A 15,000-nucleotide genomic window follows, 5' to 3' on the forward strand; every position below is an offset into this window, starting at 1 on the left:
AAGTGCCCCTCCCTGAATTGCAAGTGGCATGTTCAGTGACTGCATGTCTACGATCATGACCTTTCACTTTGTGGGCTCAAAGTGCATGCCAAAGGACGCAACAAAAGCATTTTTGTCTTATTTTACTCCTCAAAGGAAAGGAAAATTTTGTCGTCACATTCCAGGTAGACCATTGGAGGAGAGCTACGCCGCGACTCGAAGACCAGTGCCTAGTCCGCTGGATTGTTCCAAGTGGAATTCAGATGGATATTTTCGGCGAATAAAAACCTTGTCTGAGGTTGCAAGGGGGGAGCAGGGAGTTAGCAACTTCTTGAACTCAGTTAAATCCAAAAGTAATCTTTCAGTGATTTTCACACGTGCAACATACGGACTCTGGGAGCCTGATTTTGTGCGAATATCTACAAATGAATTATGTGTAATTAAGGTGTTATGACTCCCTTAAACGTGCAACATCGGACTCTGGGAGCCTGATTTTGTGCGAATATTGACAAATGAATTATGTGTAATTAAGGTGTTATGACTCCCTTAAAACCCCAAAAACATCAGAAAAGACTGCAAAAAGTGTTCACACAATGTAAATTGTGTTACGAGTGGTTGAGAGATATACTGCTTGTCAATGAAAACAATGGCAAGGCCGATCGACTGATATGTATGTATGGAATGTATGTATGTATATAAGTAGGTGTGTGTATGGATGCATGTATGTATGCTAGTGTACGGATGTCAACGTGCGCATGTGCATATATTGCCCACAACGGTGCCATTGATGACGTTGTGTGACCATCGTTTTGCAGACCTAACCGAACGATAACTAGTACTGGGAAATGATAATTGGGTACTTAAGTAACGTCTGTTGAGCTATATAAGCGTATTTTTGGGCTCAACTATTGAGTGGCACCCATTTGAACGGACACATAAGCCACCACTCACGTATCCTGTCATCACTTGTTCATCTTCTAGTATTAGTTCATCGTGTTTACACCGGGTACATATCATTCATCTGCACCTTACTGCTGACCATTTTATGAGTTATTTACGATATACTAGTATACCGGCAGATACTGCTGATAAGGCACGCGATTAGCATGCGGTTTTGTCGTAACTCCACCTCGCGTCTAACAGAATGTCGGGTTTATTAAGGAACTTGTGGAACTGATCTTCAGCATTTGTTTACGCTTTCATGCTAGTTAATGAATATCCACGACAGTTCAAGCAGACGCAAGAGGTGTCCAACTTATAAAACCAGGGTTCATGTGAGAAGTTTACTTTCTTGATCAATACTTTTAACTGTTCAGTTAGTGTTTGGTAATAAAGAACTTCACGGCAAAGGGCTTTCATCGTTACACCAGTATGCTTCGGTTACGGATACACAAGTCCGTTAAACATTTGAATTACCTGTTTTCTAGGAAGTGGATTACCCATGAGGGAAGTTCAAAACATCCAGGTAGAAAGTAAATTTCGTTACTTCATGCGGAGGCGTGCAACTAAATTAAAAATAGTCAAAACCCTCACGAAGAAGCATACAGGTGGTGGAGATATTTCGTAAGGGAGCCTCCTCTAAGAACAGTGATGTACACATCTTGTTAACCTTGAGGTGTTTCTTCTTCCACTTCAGACCGCTTGTGAATCCGTTTTAGTACCATATCTGTCCCAATCATTATCCATCTCGAAACCAGTAATCAAAAGTCATCCCGGAGTCAACAGTTTTCCTCGTCAATTGACGTCCTCATGATGGCGTACAAATTCGTCCTGCTACTCAATGGATAAAGCCACCAATGATGAGTGTCGCTTGGACCAAGAGTTTATTGGTAGGTTGTTCTATGCTATATATATGCTATATGCTAAAAGATAAAAGTGTCCGACCAGTGCTCTCTGAGTTGATCGAAACACTTTTAACAAGACGCCCCTCGGACCCCGTTGAATATATCGCGGAATGGTACGCTGATATTTCAATCTGATCAATTTTCAAATACTCCATCTTCCACTTCCAGCCTTAATTTTTCGACAGATGAATCATTTTTGGATGGCATTTGCCAAAGACTTGCTAGCCTTCGGATCCCGTCACCTATGTTTGCCTTCGAATGCAACAAAGCATATGAAAAACTGCATGAACTAATTCGTGAGACCATATTCCGTTTGTTCCATCAATTTTACCTTTTCAAGTATTCCATATGATTTTATTTCAAACAGTCTCGAGGTCTGTAGGTCACATGACTACAGTTTCAAAATGTTTGACAGGAAATGAATGTTTTTCACATGGCATACATGGCAGATACATGCAGACTATTTATCACCATTTCTGTTTCAAATGATTTCCATCAATTTATTCCGTCCTACACGGTGGACAAATAATCTGTTTCAATTATTGCAGTGTTTTTGTCAGCAACTCAATGCGTATCTAATTACTACATAGAGCGCTCTCCCCGTTTGTAAAGGAATTGGTGTGAGGCTAGAGCAACGTTTCAAGTTAGCCCATCTAAATGTTAGCCTGGAAATTGAAATTCCGCAGTCCGTTATTCTTTTTGAGTCTATGAGATGCCAATTAAGGATGTCACTATTTCTTCTGTTATAAGCTAAGGGAATCAGAGCAAATTTATCTTACAATGGACAATGGTGAAATAAATCTGGGGTACTACAACCTGTGGAAGTGTAACGATTGCGTACAATACATATTTTATATAACTAAGTTGCTAGTAGTGGCGTATTTTCGCATGTCAACTGAATAATTCTGTTTTCCAGCCACGTTTCGTTTCAGATGTTGTTGCGAACCGATATGTTTGACCAGTTTTTGCAATCTATCACACTCTACATTCATTACACATGGCTTGTGAGTAGTTTTATTAGGTAAGGTGACATCTATGACTTTCTTGACACCACTATTGTGTTTGATGTGTATATTTTTCCAGGTGAATTACGACCGGCTCCACTGATTGGAGAACTGACTTCAAAGCTGATCCAGTGTTTACTCAGGTAAACAGCTTTAAATCATCTTGACTACTAATTCTTAGGTCAACATATGGAAAAGATCTACTTATCTCTCATCTGAAGCTGGAGAAACGCACTTATATTTCTTCAAACAACTTCAAGAGGATTTTGACATTAGCTCTGACGTTTCAAAGTTTGCAGATCTTACATCTCTTACATGTTGATAAATTTCTTAGATTTTAGCAGTGTGTGCGATCAGCTTTACCGAATCAAACACGTTTCACATATACGGATTCTTCGTTACATTGAAGATGTGATGAAATCTGACGACCAAAGGTAAATTTACCAGTTTTCCTAGTCTAGTTAACTCTAATCCTCCATGAATTGTTTCTCATCTAGAATAAAATTTCTGAGCACTCTCTCTTTGTTGAAGATAAGCACTAAATTTTGTTTAAAATTAACCACGACTGTCGCCAGTGACTAGGCAACATGAAGGATTACTCGTTTCAGGGAAGCTTGGAAAAACCATCGATCGATTCATTTTTTTGCCAAACCACTCAGTCCCAGACATTTTCTAGTTGATGAAGAATCACCGTTCAAAGTACTCCACGACCATTGGATATCAGCAGACCTAGGCATGATGGCAATACACCGAGCGTGATCTTAGTTTTTCTCCACTCCAAGACGCTGGCATCTCTTGTCAGTTCATCCAATGTTCAGTATTAACTTACCATGAAAACTCTTCTTGGTGGTCGTCCATTACCTGGCCATTGAGTTGGGAATGGATAGCCGGGTGACAAATCAACTCATAATATCAGCTTGTGGTACGTCAGCAAGAATGGCCGAATGTTGATTAGAAACTGGAGAAAAGAATTCGATTGATGGACGGTTTAGGTTGGATACACCGGTGACAAGCGAGTCCGATTCTACTTAGCGATGTGCATTCACACTTTGGACAGATCCAAATGGATAAAAACGGCATATGAGACGTTTACTTTCTTGATCAACAGTTTTAACTGTTCAGTTAGTGTTTGATAATAAAGAACTTCACGGCGAAGGGCTTTCATCGTTACACTAGTATGACCCCCTCCTGCAGGGTCACTCATCAGCTACTAGCTAGCCCGTGATCTTCCTACAGGAACGTTGGATTGGATAAACGTCTCACTTTTACAAAGGTTACTGAAAAACCCCGCAGATGTATTGTCTTCATTCGGGATAGTTTTTGCATGATTACGCGGCCAGGTGGTTAAAATTTTGAATGTTAAGAAAAGAGGTGCCCTTCATCCGGCTTCGCATATAAAATGCTCTTCGATACGCCCTGAATATTTATGGGCATTGATGTTTCAGTTAGTTAGCCTTTATTTTTTCTGTGCTCCACGTTGCTGATTGTGTGAGGTTCACAGTTAATCATTCATTCTCCGAAATTAATTTGTCTACACCAACTCCAACGGGAATTAATTATTTCCTATCACGCCTTCGTCCGAGACAGTCGGCTGCTTTCCCGCATTGTATTATTTTAGACCCTGCAGGAGATTTCAATTTCAGTTTTTTGCATATTTATAAGTACAGTGGCTTGGTTTTCCCACAAAGCCTTTCAGTGAAGCATCGAAGCATCGGTGGGGACACGAATAGAGGGAACAGAGCGCCTTAGGTTATTTGTTGGAAAGAAGCAGGTGCGCCAAGAACGGAAGCAGAATTAAGAAATCGTGTTTAAGTTCCATCTTTAGAAGGACGTTGTGTCCCTGTGTATACATTTTCAGCGCGCAAAACGAGATTTCGATTAGTAGATGATCCCAGGAACTGGAACATGCATCTCTCAAGTAACTCGTTTTGGCTGATGGCATTCACTGACGCAACACCCTGCGTTTCGCATTAAACCGGTGGTTTGATGCTGTGACTGCATTTTGTTTTTAGAATTATTCCAGGGGTTTTGCGTGATCGGAAAACGTGGTTAGCTAGTTGTTCTATGAATCAGCAATACTTCGTGACCTTGAGGGCGGTCCTTTCTCTGTCTCTGGTAGCCATTCGACAAAGTATAGAATTTTGCAGTAACTATGACGCAAGGAAGCATTGAACACAACGCAGTACACATACGGAGCTAACCTACCTTTGCCTCTTTTCACGGTGACTTTTATAGAGGCCTCCAATCACTATCACTTTGGCACCAAGCCTCGACTTCAATGAAACTTTTCGTGTCAAGCCGACAGAGGAAGACCGACTGGAAAGCACTGCCCCTATAGTTTTTCTGTCCTCGAATGGTTACGCTTATTGACTCTAGAATTCTGAACTGTGTGGTTCTGTTGTGAAGAGAAACCATCACAAATCAAACTCATCGCCAAGAAACCCAAGAGTTTGGCTACTGAAAACCGTTCACCCCCTATAACCGTTCTCCCGCAGATTGTGCAAAAACGTACGGGTTCATACAATGCAAAAAGAGTAATTCCGACGATAATTTTCCTAACTGTACGCTTGATCTGGTAGAAAATCCCTGTACACACCAAAATGAGTATTTGCACAGCCAAATCAACCGGATGAATAAGACTTGAACAATCATTTAGCTACCCGGGCTGCAGTCATCCTTGAGCGCCCATCTCCTAATTTCTTATCTTTACACCTCTTCCACTTAATTGCAGGTAATAGATTTCATTTTCAAATCCCTTTTAAGAACTTTGTTTTCACCATGTGTGCGTGCGCTCATTTTCAAGTTGATTCACATTTTTGTCTTTTCTAAATCAGTTTGAACGCTGCTGAATTATGCAACTAATAATAGCAAAAATTTTCAGAAACGTCAAACTACTGATGAACTACTCATGATATTTACTTTAAGTGCCTTCACGCGTTACGTGGCCCAGTGGGGGGATCTTACGTGAAGTGTACTTGTTTAAGACTTCGAGAGGGTTGAAATGTTGCTGGAGTTGTTGAAGTGCTGTCGACATTGCAGTAGAATCCGTTCGTCTCCCTCCATCAAGCACTGAATAATGATCAGTAGTATATTCTATGGCTGTCCATAAGGTAGCATATATTTGAAGTTTAAAATAATACCATATGATGAAATGAAGAGTTGATGTCGGATACTGAGTTGAAGATGGGAGCATGAATAAACCGACAGAGTGGACTAAACTGGTCCAAAAATCCACAAGTGAAGGATTACTCGTTTCAGGGAAGCTTGGAAAAACCATCGATCGATTCATTTTTTTGCCAAACCACTCAGTCCCAGACATTTTCTAGTTGATGAAGAATCACCGTTCAAAGTACTCCACGACCATTGGATATCAGCAGACCTAGGCATGATGGCAATACACCGAGCGTGATCTTAGTTTTTCTCCACTCCAAGACGCTGGCATCTCTTGTCAGTTCATCCAATGTTCAGTATTAACTTACCATGAAAACTCTTCTTGGTGGTCGTCCATTACCTGGCCATTGAGTTGGGAATGGATAGCCGGGTGACAAATCAACTCATAATATCAGCTTGTGGTACGTCAGCAAGAATGGCCGAATGTTGATTAGAAACTGGAGAAAAGAATTCGATTGATGGACGGTTTAGGTTGGATACACCGGTGACAAGCGAGTCCGATTCTACTTAGCGATGTGCATTCACACTTTGGACAGATCCAAATGGATAAAAACGTCGCTTGCGTATCTCATATATTTCAGGAACCACCAGCAATATGTCAATCTACGGGCCAAAAAGCTGGTCAGTGCTTTCCCTCGGTAGAGTCCCCCACGATTAGTGACCCCCTCCTTGCAGGGTCACTCATCAGCTACTAGCTAGCCCGTGATCTTCCTACAGGAACGTTGGATTGGATAAACGTCTCACTTTTACAATGGTTACTGAAAAACCCCGCAGATGTATTGTCTTCATTCGGGATAGTTTTTGCATGATTACGCGGCCAGGTGGTTAAAATTTTGAATGTTAAGAAAAGAGGTGCCCTTCATCCGGCTTCGCATATAAAATGCTCTTCGATACGCCCTGAATATTTATGGGCATTGATGTTTCAGTTAGTTAGCCTTTATTTTTTCTGTGCTCCACGTTGCTGATTGTGTGAGGTTCACAGTTAATCATTCATTCTCCGAAATTAATTTGTCTACACCAACTCCAACGGGAATTAATTATTTCCTATCACGCCTTCGTCCGAGACAGTCGGCTGCTTTCCCGCATTGTATTATTTTAGACCCTGCAGGAGATTTCAATTTCAGTTTTTTGCATATTTATAAGTACAGTGGCTTGGTTTTCCCACAAAGCCTTTCAGTGAAGCATCGAAGCATCGGTGGGGACACGAATAGAGGGAACAGAGCGCCTTAGGTTATTTGTTGGAAAGAAGCAGGTACGCCAAGAACGGAAGCAGAATTAAGAAATCGTGTTTAAGTTCCATCTTTAGAAGGACGTTGTGTCCCTGTGTATACATTTTCAGCGCGCAAAACGAGATTTCGATTAGTAGATGATCCCAGGAACTGGAACATGCATCTCTCAAGTAACTCGTTTTGGCTGATGGCATTCACTGACGCAACACCCTGCGTTTCGCATTAAACCGGTGGTTTGATGCTGTGACTGCATTTTGTTTTTAGAATTATTCCAGGGGTTTTGCGTGATCGGAAAACGTGGTTAGCTAGTTGTTCTATGAATCAGCAATACTTCGTGACCTTGAGGGCGGTCCTTTCTCTGTCTCTGGTAGCCATTCGACAAAGTATAGAATTTTGCAGTAACTATGACGCAAGGAAGCATTGAACACAACGCAGTACACATACGGAGCTAACCTACCTTTGCCTCTTTTCACGGTGACTTTTATAGAGGCCTCCAATCACTATCACTTTGGCACCAAGCCTCGACTTCAATGAAACTTTTCGTGTCAAGCCGACAGAGGAAGACCGACTGGAAAGCACTGCCCCTATAGTTTTTCTGTCCTCGAATGGTTACGCTTATTGACTCTAGAATTCTGAACTGTGTGGTTCTGTTGTGAAGAGAAACCATCACAAATCAAACTCATCGCCAAGAAACCCAAGAGTTTGGCTACTGAAAACCGTTCACCCCCTATAACCGTTCTCCCGCAGATTGTGCAAAAACGTACGGGTTCATACAATGCAAAAAGAGTAATTCCGACGATAATTTTCCTAACTGTACGCTTGATCTGGTAGAAAATCCCTGTACACACCAAAATGAGTATTTGCACAGCCAAATCAACCGGATGAATAAGACTTGAACAATCATTTAGCTACCCGGGCTGCAGTCATCCTTGAGCGCCCATCTCCTAATTTCTTATCTTTACACCTCTTCCACTTAATTGCAGGTAATAGATTTCATTTTCAAATCCCTTTTAAGAACTTTGTTTTCACCATGTGTGCGTGCGCTCATTTTCAAGTTGATTCACATTTTTGTCTTTTCTAAATCAGTTTGAACGCTGCTGAATTATGCAACTAATAATAGCAAAAATTTTCAGAAACGTCAAACTACTGATGAACTACTCATGATATTTACTTTAAGTGCCTTCACGCGTTACGTGGCCCAGTGGGGGGATCTTACGTGAAGTGTACTTGTTTAAGACTTCGAGAGGGTTGAAATGTTGCTGGAGTTGTTGAAGTGCTGTCGACATTGCAGTAGAATCCGTTCGTCTCCCTCCATCAAGCACTGAATAATGATCAGTAGTATATTCTATGGCTGTCCATAAGGTAGCATATATTTGAAGTTTAAAATAATACCATATGATGAAATGAAGAGTTGATGTCGGATACTGAGTTGAAGATGGGAGCATGAATAAACCGACAGAGTGGACTAAACTGGTCCAAAAATCCACAAGGTGAGTGGATGGAACGGTTAACGTCATGTCATAAACACAGCTTTGGTCGATGTCATGCAACACTGCTTGAAAGATCTGGCAATTTTTCAGTTTTCCTACGAATACTGCAAAACCAAATTATCTGGACGATTAGGTTATCTGGACGTTAAGTAATCGGTGCCGCAGTCGAGATTTGCTTCGTGCTACTGGGTTGAGTTTTCTTTTAGAACTTGTCATAAAGTAGAAAATATGAAGCGCATGAGATAAACGAGATACTACAGAACTTATCACCAAGGTCAACTTATTTGCTTGTTACAGGCCTCCATTCCTTTTCTCGTTTCTAGACAGACCACCAAAAAAGTACGGATCTGACAAAAAGTGTTGTTGCTGATGATGCCAGAAAAGTGTGAGGTTTGTTTTGACTGAACTTGTTTCTGGTGAAGAAGATAGGCACGGAGAACTTTCTGTGACAAAATCTCTTCATACACTTTGAAATAAACATTCACCGACAGTCGGATAAGGCTTTCCCTTGTGATGAAAAGATAGCCGTAGCTCGTTCTGTTATAGTCAGAGACAGAAAAGTGACATATAGGGAGTAACCTCACTACGCAGCAGGCCACCACAAGAAACTAAACTGTTCTTACCCTGAAGAAATCAACATAAACCGTACATCCCACTGGTGCCATTGGGAAAGTGCCCATTGATGTGCTTTCTTTCTCTGATCAAAGAGCAAAAGACTTTCTTCGTTTGATTTGGAATCAATAAGAGCGGCGCTGCTGTAAATGGGACATTACGAAGCAACCTCGTTTTCGCCGTTAGGTTGAACTTTCCTGGATAATTGTGCCATCTTATGATACATTATGAACAGCAATGCACATTTTTTGAGGGTTTATGCAGCGTCGTTATTCCCCTCTGACGTACATCATACTACACTCATTGTACTATATGACTTCGGATTCCTGTCAGACCGACATCTTCGTCAACTAAACCGCCATCACTCTATAGACCCCCATAAAGTGCGTGATGGTTAGTGAGTTTTTATACTACTTGATCATGCCTCAGAACATGAATTTTGAATTTTTGCGTGCAGATCAGCTTAAAACAGGGTCTTCTGAAGGAAGGTGAATCGTCTCTAGTAAGGCGCTGTCTTGGGTCGTGTTGCATGGGCCAACCACTAAATTAATTTTGCCATACTCTGTCGAGCGGCGGCTTTTAGAGGAAAATACTTTGCACGTAAAACAGCGCTTCAAGTCGCCTTAGTAATTTGGGTGATAACTTGTCACAATTTTCTGTTCCGTTGTTTGCATTTGACGAGGAAAAAACGGTCGTTCTTCCTATCTGTTGTATCTTGATGGACGATCGTGCAACTCTTTATCGCTCCCTTGTCTTCCTGCTCCACCCACTATGGTATATCAAAAAGCACGGTAACTACACACAGTTCCTTATGGAGACAGGAAAATTATTACAACTGTATTTATAGGGTAGTCACAGAGTGCTCCACAAGGTCGTGCCAGAATCTCCGTGAGGGGGCGAGAAGCGTCGAGTCAAAGGTGCTTGACTCGGATTGGCTGGCATTCTGACCAATCAGGGTATGCCCTCGTTTGGCCCGTGTCCTGCACGTGACACATCCGTCCAAATGATGTTTAGGGACGGCTGGCCTCCGTACACTATCTCCTATAGGCTAGTTGCCTTTTGTATACTTTCTAGCCACCTCATTACCATCGACCGTTTATTTTTGCAGGGTGATAAACCAACGTCGAAGCTTCATGATCGACAGTACAGAAGATGAAAGCAACTCAATGACCTACGAGGACTTTATGCAAAGTGCACTGTTAGTGTTTATCGGCAAGCCAACAGATGCAACTAGCAATGTGCGCAACTAACGAGTACTTCGTTTGCAAATTTGTGTCTACAATCTTTCCGGCGCCCTAGATCATGTGATACACTTTTTCCCGCGTTTTTTTTGACGGAAATGTGCACCATTTGTTCTATAAATGATATTTCAGACGAAATGCTTTACCTTTGTTGGACGGGTTTGGATGACTCTGTTTTAGCTTGCTTGTGTGTTCGTGTGTTTATATTTCATGAACCACAGAATCCGAGTTGTATCTTACTACGGCGGCCAGTTCATCTTCATGAACGAATTTTGCCTCTTCATCAGGTATGGATTTGTGCAGTCCATTTGTTATGTCGTCCTTTTTGTCAAATTCGTGTAAGCTCTAATGGATCACGAAACCCGCACAAAGGTATCTATAAGTTCCGCACCTGCGCAAAAACAGTTTTTTGCATCAGCGAAATACACCTATTTGCAAACAAATTTGGTTTTACGAGAGACTCACCTGGAACCCAGCTGAATCTGTCGGTTGTGATGTTTCCGGTCAACCAATCGTGTGCTGTACCAGGCCGCCTCATGTTCCAGTTGGTACGATATTCGAGATATCGCGACACATGTATACTCGTAATGCACCACTCATAAGGTTGCTGAAAATTCCTAGTGAGCCCATGACCGGTTTCGCCATTCTTGGGGCTCATCAGGTAGGCACAGTCCCCGAGTCTCCGTCAAACTTATGTTTCATTTGAACCCAAATTGGACTGTTCTCGAGGAATACACTAACTTGCAAATCAATTTGGTTTTCACGAGAGACTCAACTGAATCTCTCGTTTATGATATTCTATTCCACAACTGAAAGTGCTGCACACAAGCCGCCTCATGTTTCAGTTGGCACGATATTCGAGATATCGCAGTATACATTCATAAAGGAAACTACTCACAAGGTTGTTGAAAATTCGCCGACAGCCCACGACCGGTTTCGTCCTTCTTGTGGCTCATCAGGTAGGCGCAGTTCCCGAGTTTCCGTCAACCTTTTCATCTACTTGAACCCAAATTGCACGAACTTAGTGAAATACACTCATTTGCAAACAAATTTAGTCTTTCGATAGACTCACCAAGAACCCAGCCGAATCTCTTGTTTATAATGCGCTGGGTTATTTGGGCAGCCTATGTCCATATTACTCACGGACAATGCAATACTTCGGCGTCTCTGGCTTGTACATGAGAGGTGGGTGGTTTTGTGTTCAGCTGACCTGTTTACACGGTAAAACATAGCGTCCGTGTATCGTTGTTCGACAGGCCAGCTCAACATGCTTAAACCTAGACCTTTGATCATATCAAACGTAGGACAATATGACAACGAATCAAATTTTCATTCCTTCTGAAAACGCAACGGAAGCTGAACTGCTAAACGCTTACTCCACCTCACTCTTCCTAGGCTGCAAGAAAAGTGAAAATGTTACAGCTAACTGGCAGACTCGCTAACCTCTGAACAGGCAAGCGACGTTCTGTTCTATTAAAAAAAACCAAGTGGACCGTTACATTTTCCAACTGCTTCGTACACTTGGTCCTATGAGTTGGTCGTAAATATTAAATACCATTTATGACAGTGCCCCTCCAAATCTATTATGCATAGAGAGGGATACCCCACTAAACGGAAAATATTACTTCGTAGATTCTCAGTTCCGTTTGCTTCACCACCAAAACGGTAGGAAAATGTCAAAACCTAGAAACTCTTGGCTCCACAACATCTCAACAGGTAAGCTACCTCATGGAAGTGATTTCCACTCTGCCACAACAAGCCAAGTTCTTCAACGGTAAGGTTGGTCATATTTGGTCAGCATTCCTAGCTTTGCTCAATGGATTCGAAGGTTCAGATTACTGCATAAAAGATTCGTATTATGAGTCGCGTTTACGACAGTACGTCACAAAGTCTGTCTTGAAGTGTAGGCTAAACGATTATTTATCCATTTGTTCTGGCTATCTCTAAGGACACTCCAAGGTTTTGGTAAATATATCTGGTAAGGGGATTGCGTCGATGTTACCGTGAAGATCGCTTATCTGTTTCCAGATTATCAGGAAAGTCAGATTCCTGAAAGTAACCCCTGAACGCCCGAAACCTACTGCTCCATCAAAATCCCAACAGGAAAGCCGACAAGCATCCAGGCTAGTCAATCATTCAATCAATTCAGCAAAAGCTGATGAGTGTTCATGCACGCCACAAAAGCACGACCGAATGTGATCAGCGTTCAGGCATTTCATAGAGGCACGATCGATGTTGACGGGTGTTCACTAACGCCTATCAGACGGCCTGGATTAGTGTCAAAAAGTTTCCTTCGAATAGCCGTTGCAACTTTTGCTTTCGCACTCGCTTGTTCGGAATATAGCTGTTGTGTTCTTTTCTGTGAATCTTTTTCCAGGCACTGGGCACCGCAGTGGGTCAGGAGCAGATACCACAGATTGACGAATCCATAGATATAAGAAAAAGAATCTCACGAGATTTTTGAACTTCAGAGTTAAAACCATGCAGCCGAGTAAAGATTCACCTTAGACCGGACGTGAGTAATGCTGGTTTCAGATGGAGTAGTCCGTGTAAATGAGACTGTATAAGTTACCATGGGCGTGACGTATGGTTAGTTCATTTCACTTGGTTGGCAATCTCGGAGAGTTCTTTCCAGACAGTTGATTTCCTTGGGCACATTGATGGCTTTGCACTGGGAATCGAAGTTTTATTGGCTCCAACAGTAGAATTTGACATCCAGCAAAATGAGGCTGATAAAAGTACTCCAGATTGATGGAAAACTGCCACCACCAGTACAAAAGTACAGCTTAGTACTTGCAGGTCTTTTAAGTTTCTCGAAGAAAAAAGCTTGCTACAAATGTCCGGGAAAGCAGTTTCTCAAGTTGTACTCTTTGGAAGAGTTTATCTGTCGTAGTCTAATTAATTGTGGCTTGTCTTTGCATATGGGTTATTTAGTACCATAAATGTGTAGTTTCAACTTGTTAACGATCATCCAAAAAGCCAACCGGTTTCTTTTTGAAGGGAATATCAAAGTCAGACATAAGCCACAGGGAATATTTCGCTGATGTGTCCCACTCTTCCATTGTTCTTTAGTGCGAATTTCACACTTCTCTAATTTCCGACTTGAATTTTCACCAGCGCGCTAGGTGGTCTAGCATTTATGGTATTATGCGCTAGTTTTGTTTTTCTAGAATTCACTAGCTACAACAAATTTTCGTTTCTGTAAACCAAAGTACCTTCATCTGTTAAATTCGCGTTTGATAACAGTGAAAAATACGGAAGGGATAGAGCCAAACATTCAAAAATCTTGGTATGCCTTCCGTACTTTCGCTGCATTGTTCCAAGAGCGTATTAGTACTTTTAAATGAGCATGCCAGATTTCTTCCTGCTGAAGAATACCATGCCTCTTCACTAGGTAACATTGTAAAAACCAAAAGCAACCACACGCACCTGTTTTTCGGTTCAACCTGTGAACACGCCACTTTTTCTCTGGAATTCAGGTTCAAACACACTTTTCAAGGTCACTGAAGGATACTGAAAAAATTGTGACACGGTACGTACGTATATAATAGCTAAGTATTAGTTAGTATTCATTAGTATTTGTTGAACAATGTTGCGGACACTTTGGCTATGCTTATTTGTGGACGCGATACGTGACAGGACTGTGATCGGTGTAGGTAAGCAAAAAACGTAAATGCTTTGAACTTTGTTTTGCACAAAGAAGTTTCTTATCCTTGGGGAGTGCTCCAAGCTAGGGAAGAAATGCCTTGGTTAGACAATGCAATGTTCTGTTTTCCCATTGACTGAGGTTTCCCCTTCTTTTATGTACCTGAACGACGAATATCTGCAGGAAAACGGCTATACGATCTCGAGACTATGAATGCTGTAAATGTTAGTTACACAGATCAACGTATGTATCCGCTGTCGCAAGTGTAGCTGGCGGTTTGGCTTGAATTGCTTGATCCCTTTATGAAAATTGCTGTCAAAACCACACACAGTTGTCTCGCTGTTAACAGCAGGAATAATCTGGCTGCTTTGATCGAATGTGATACCCCGTTGTGGGGTTCCGCAGAGCCATTGATTCACTCCACGCTTTTAAGCTGACAAGAATTTCGTTTACACTTGAAAGTTTCATGCATCTTACCTGATAAACTAATCAAAACCTTTTATCTCATGCCTACCGGCCTTGAGAGACCTCACAATGTGAGCTGACAGCGTGGGAGGAGGCTTCAAGGAGACCGCATTTGTCTTTGTGTATGATCACCTTGATCCGAATTGAGCTACCATGGATTCAATCTGTAGTGTTAAAAGGTCACGTGCGGCATACGCTTGCAGTCTAGATAACATAAAGGCACATACGAGATCGTGATAAGTAGAGTAAAATCATGTATCTAGGTAATGCACTACCCTTAAGGTTGCTAAAAATTCTTTGACAACCCCCGACCTGTTTC

General features: G+C 41.8%; 1 protein-coding gene across 1 annotated transcript; it reads right to left on the minus strand.

Annotated features, from left to right (window-relative positions):
• Positions 1-5,189: 5,189 nt before the first annotated feature.
• T265_14022 (hypothetical protein) lies at positions 5,190-5,861 on the minus strand (the record flags this gene model as incomplete). The annotated part of the gene is made up of 2 exons (XM_009171661.1): positions 5,190-5,413; positions 5,792-5,861. Coding segments are annotated over 2 exons (294 nt in total), but the record flags the coding sequence as incomplete, so codon positions are not given.
• Positions 5,862-15,000: the final 9,139 nt, after the last annotated feature.

Source organism: Opisthorchis viverrini (assembly GCF_000715545.1).
Source record: "Opisthorchis viverrini unplaced genomic scaffold opera_v5_130, whole genome shotgun sequence".
Classification (NCBI taxonomy): Eukaryota; Metazoa; Platyhelminthes; class Trematoda; order Opisthorchiida; family Opisthorchiidae; genus Opisthorchis; species Opisthorchis viverrini.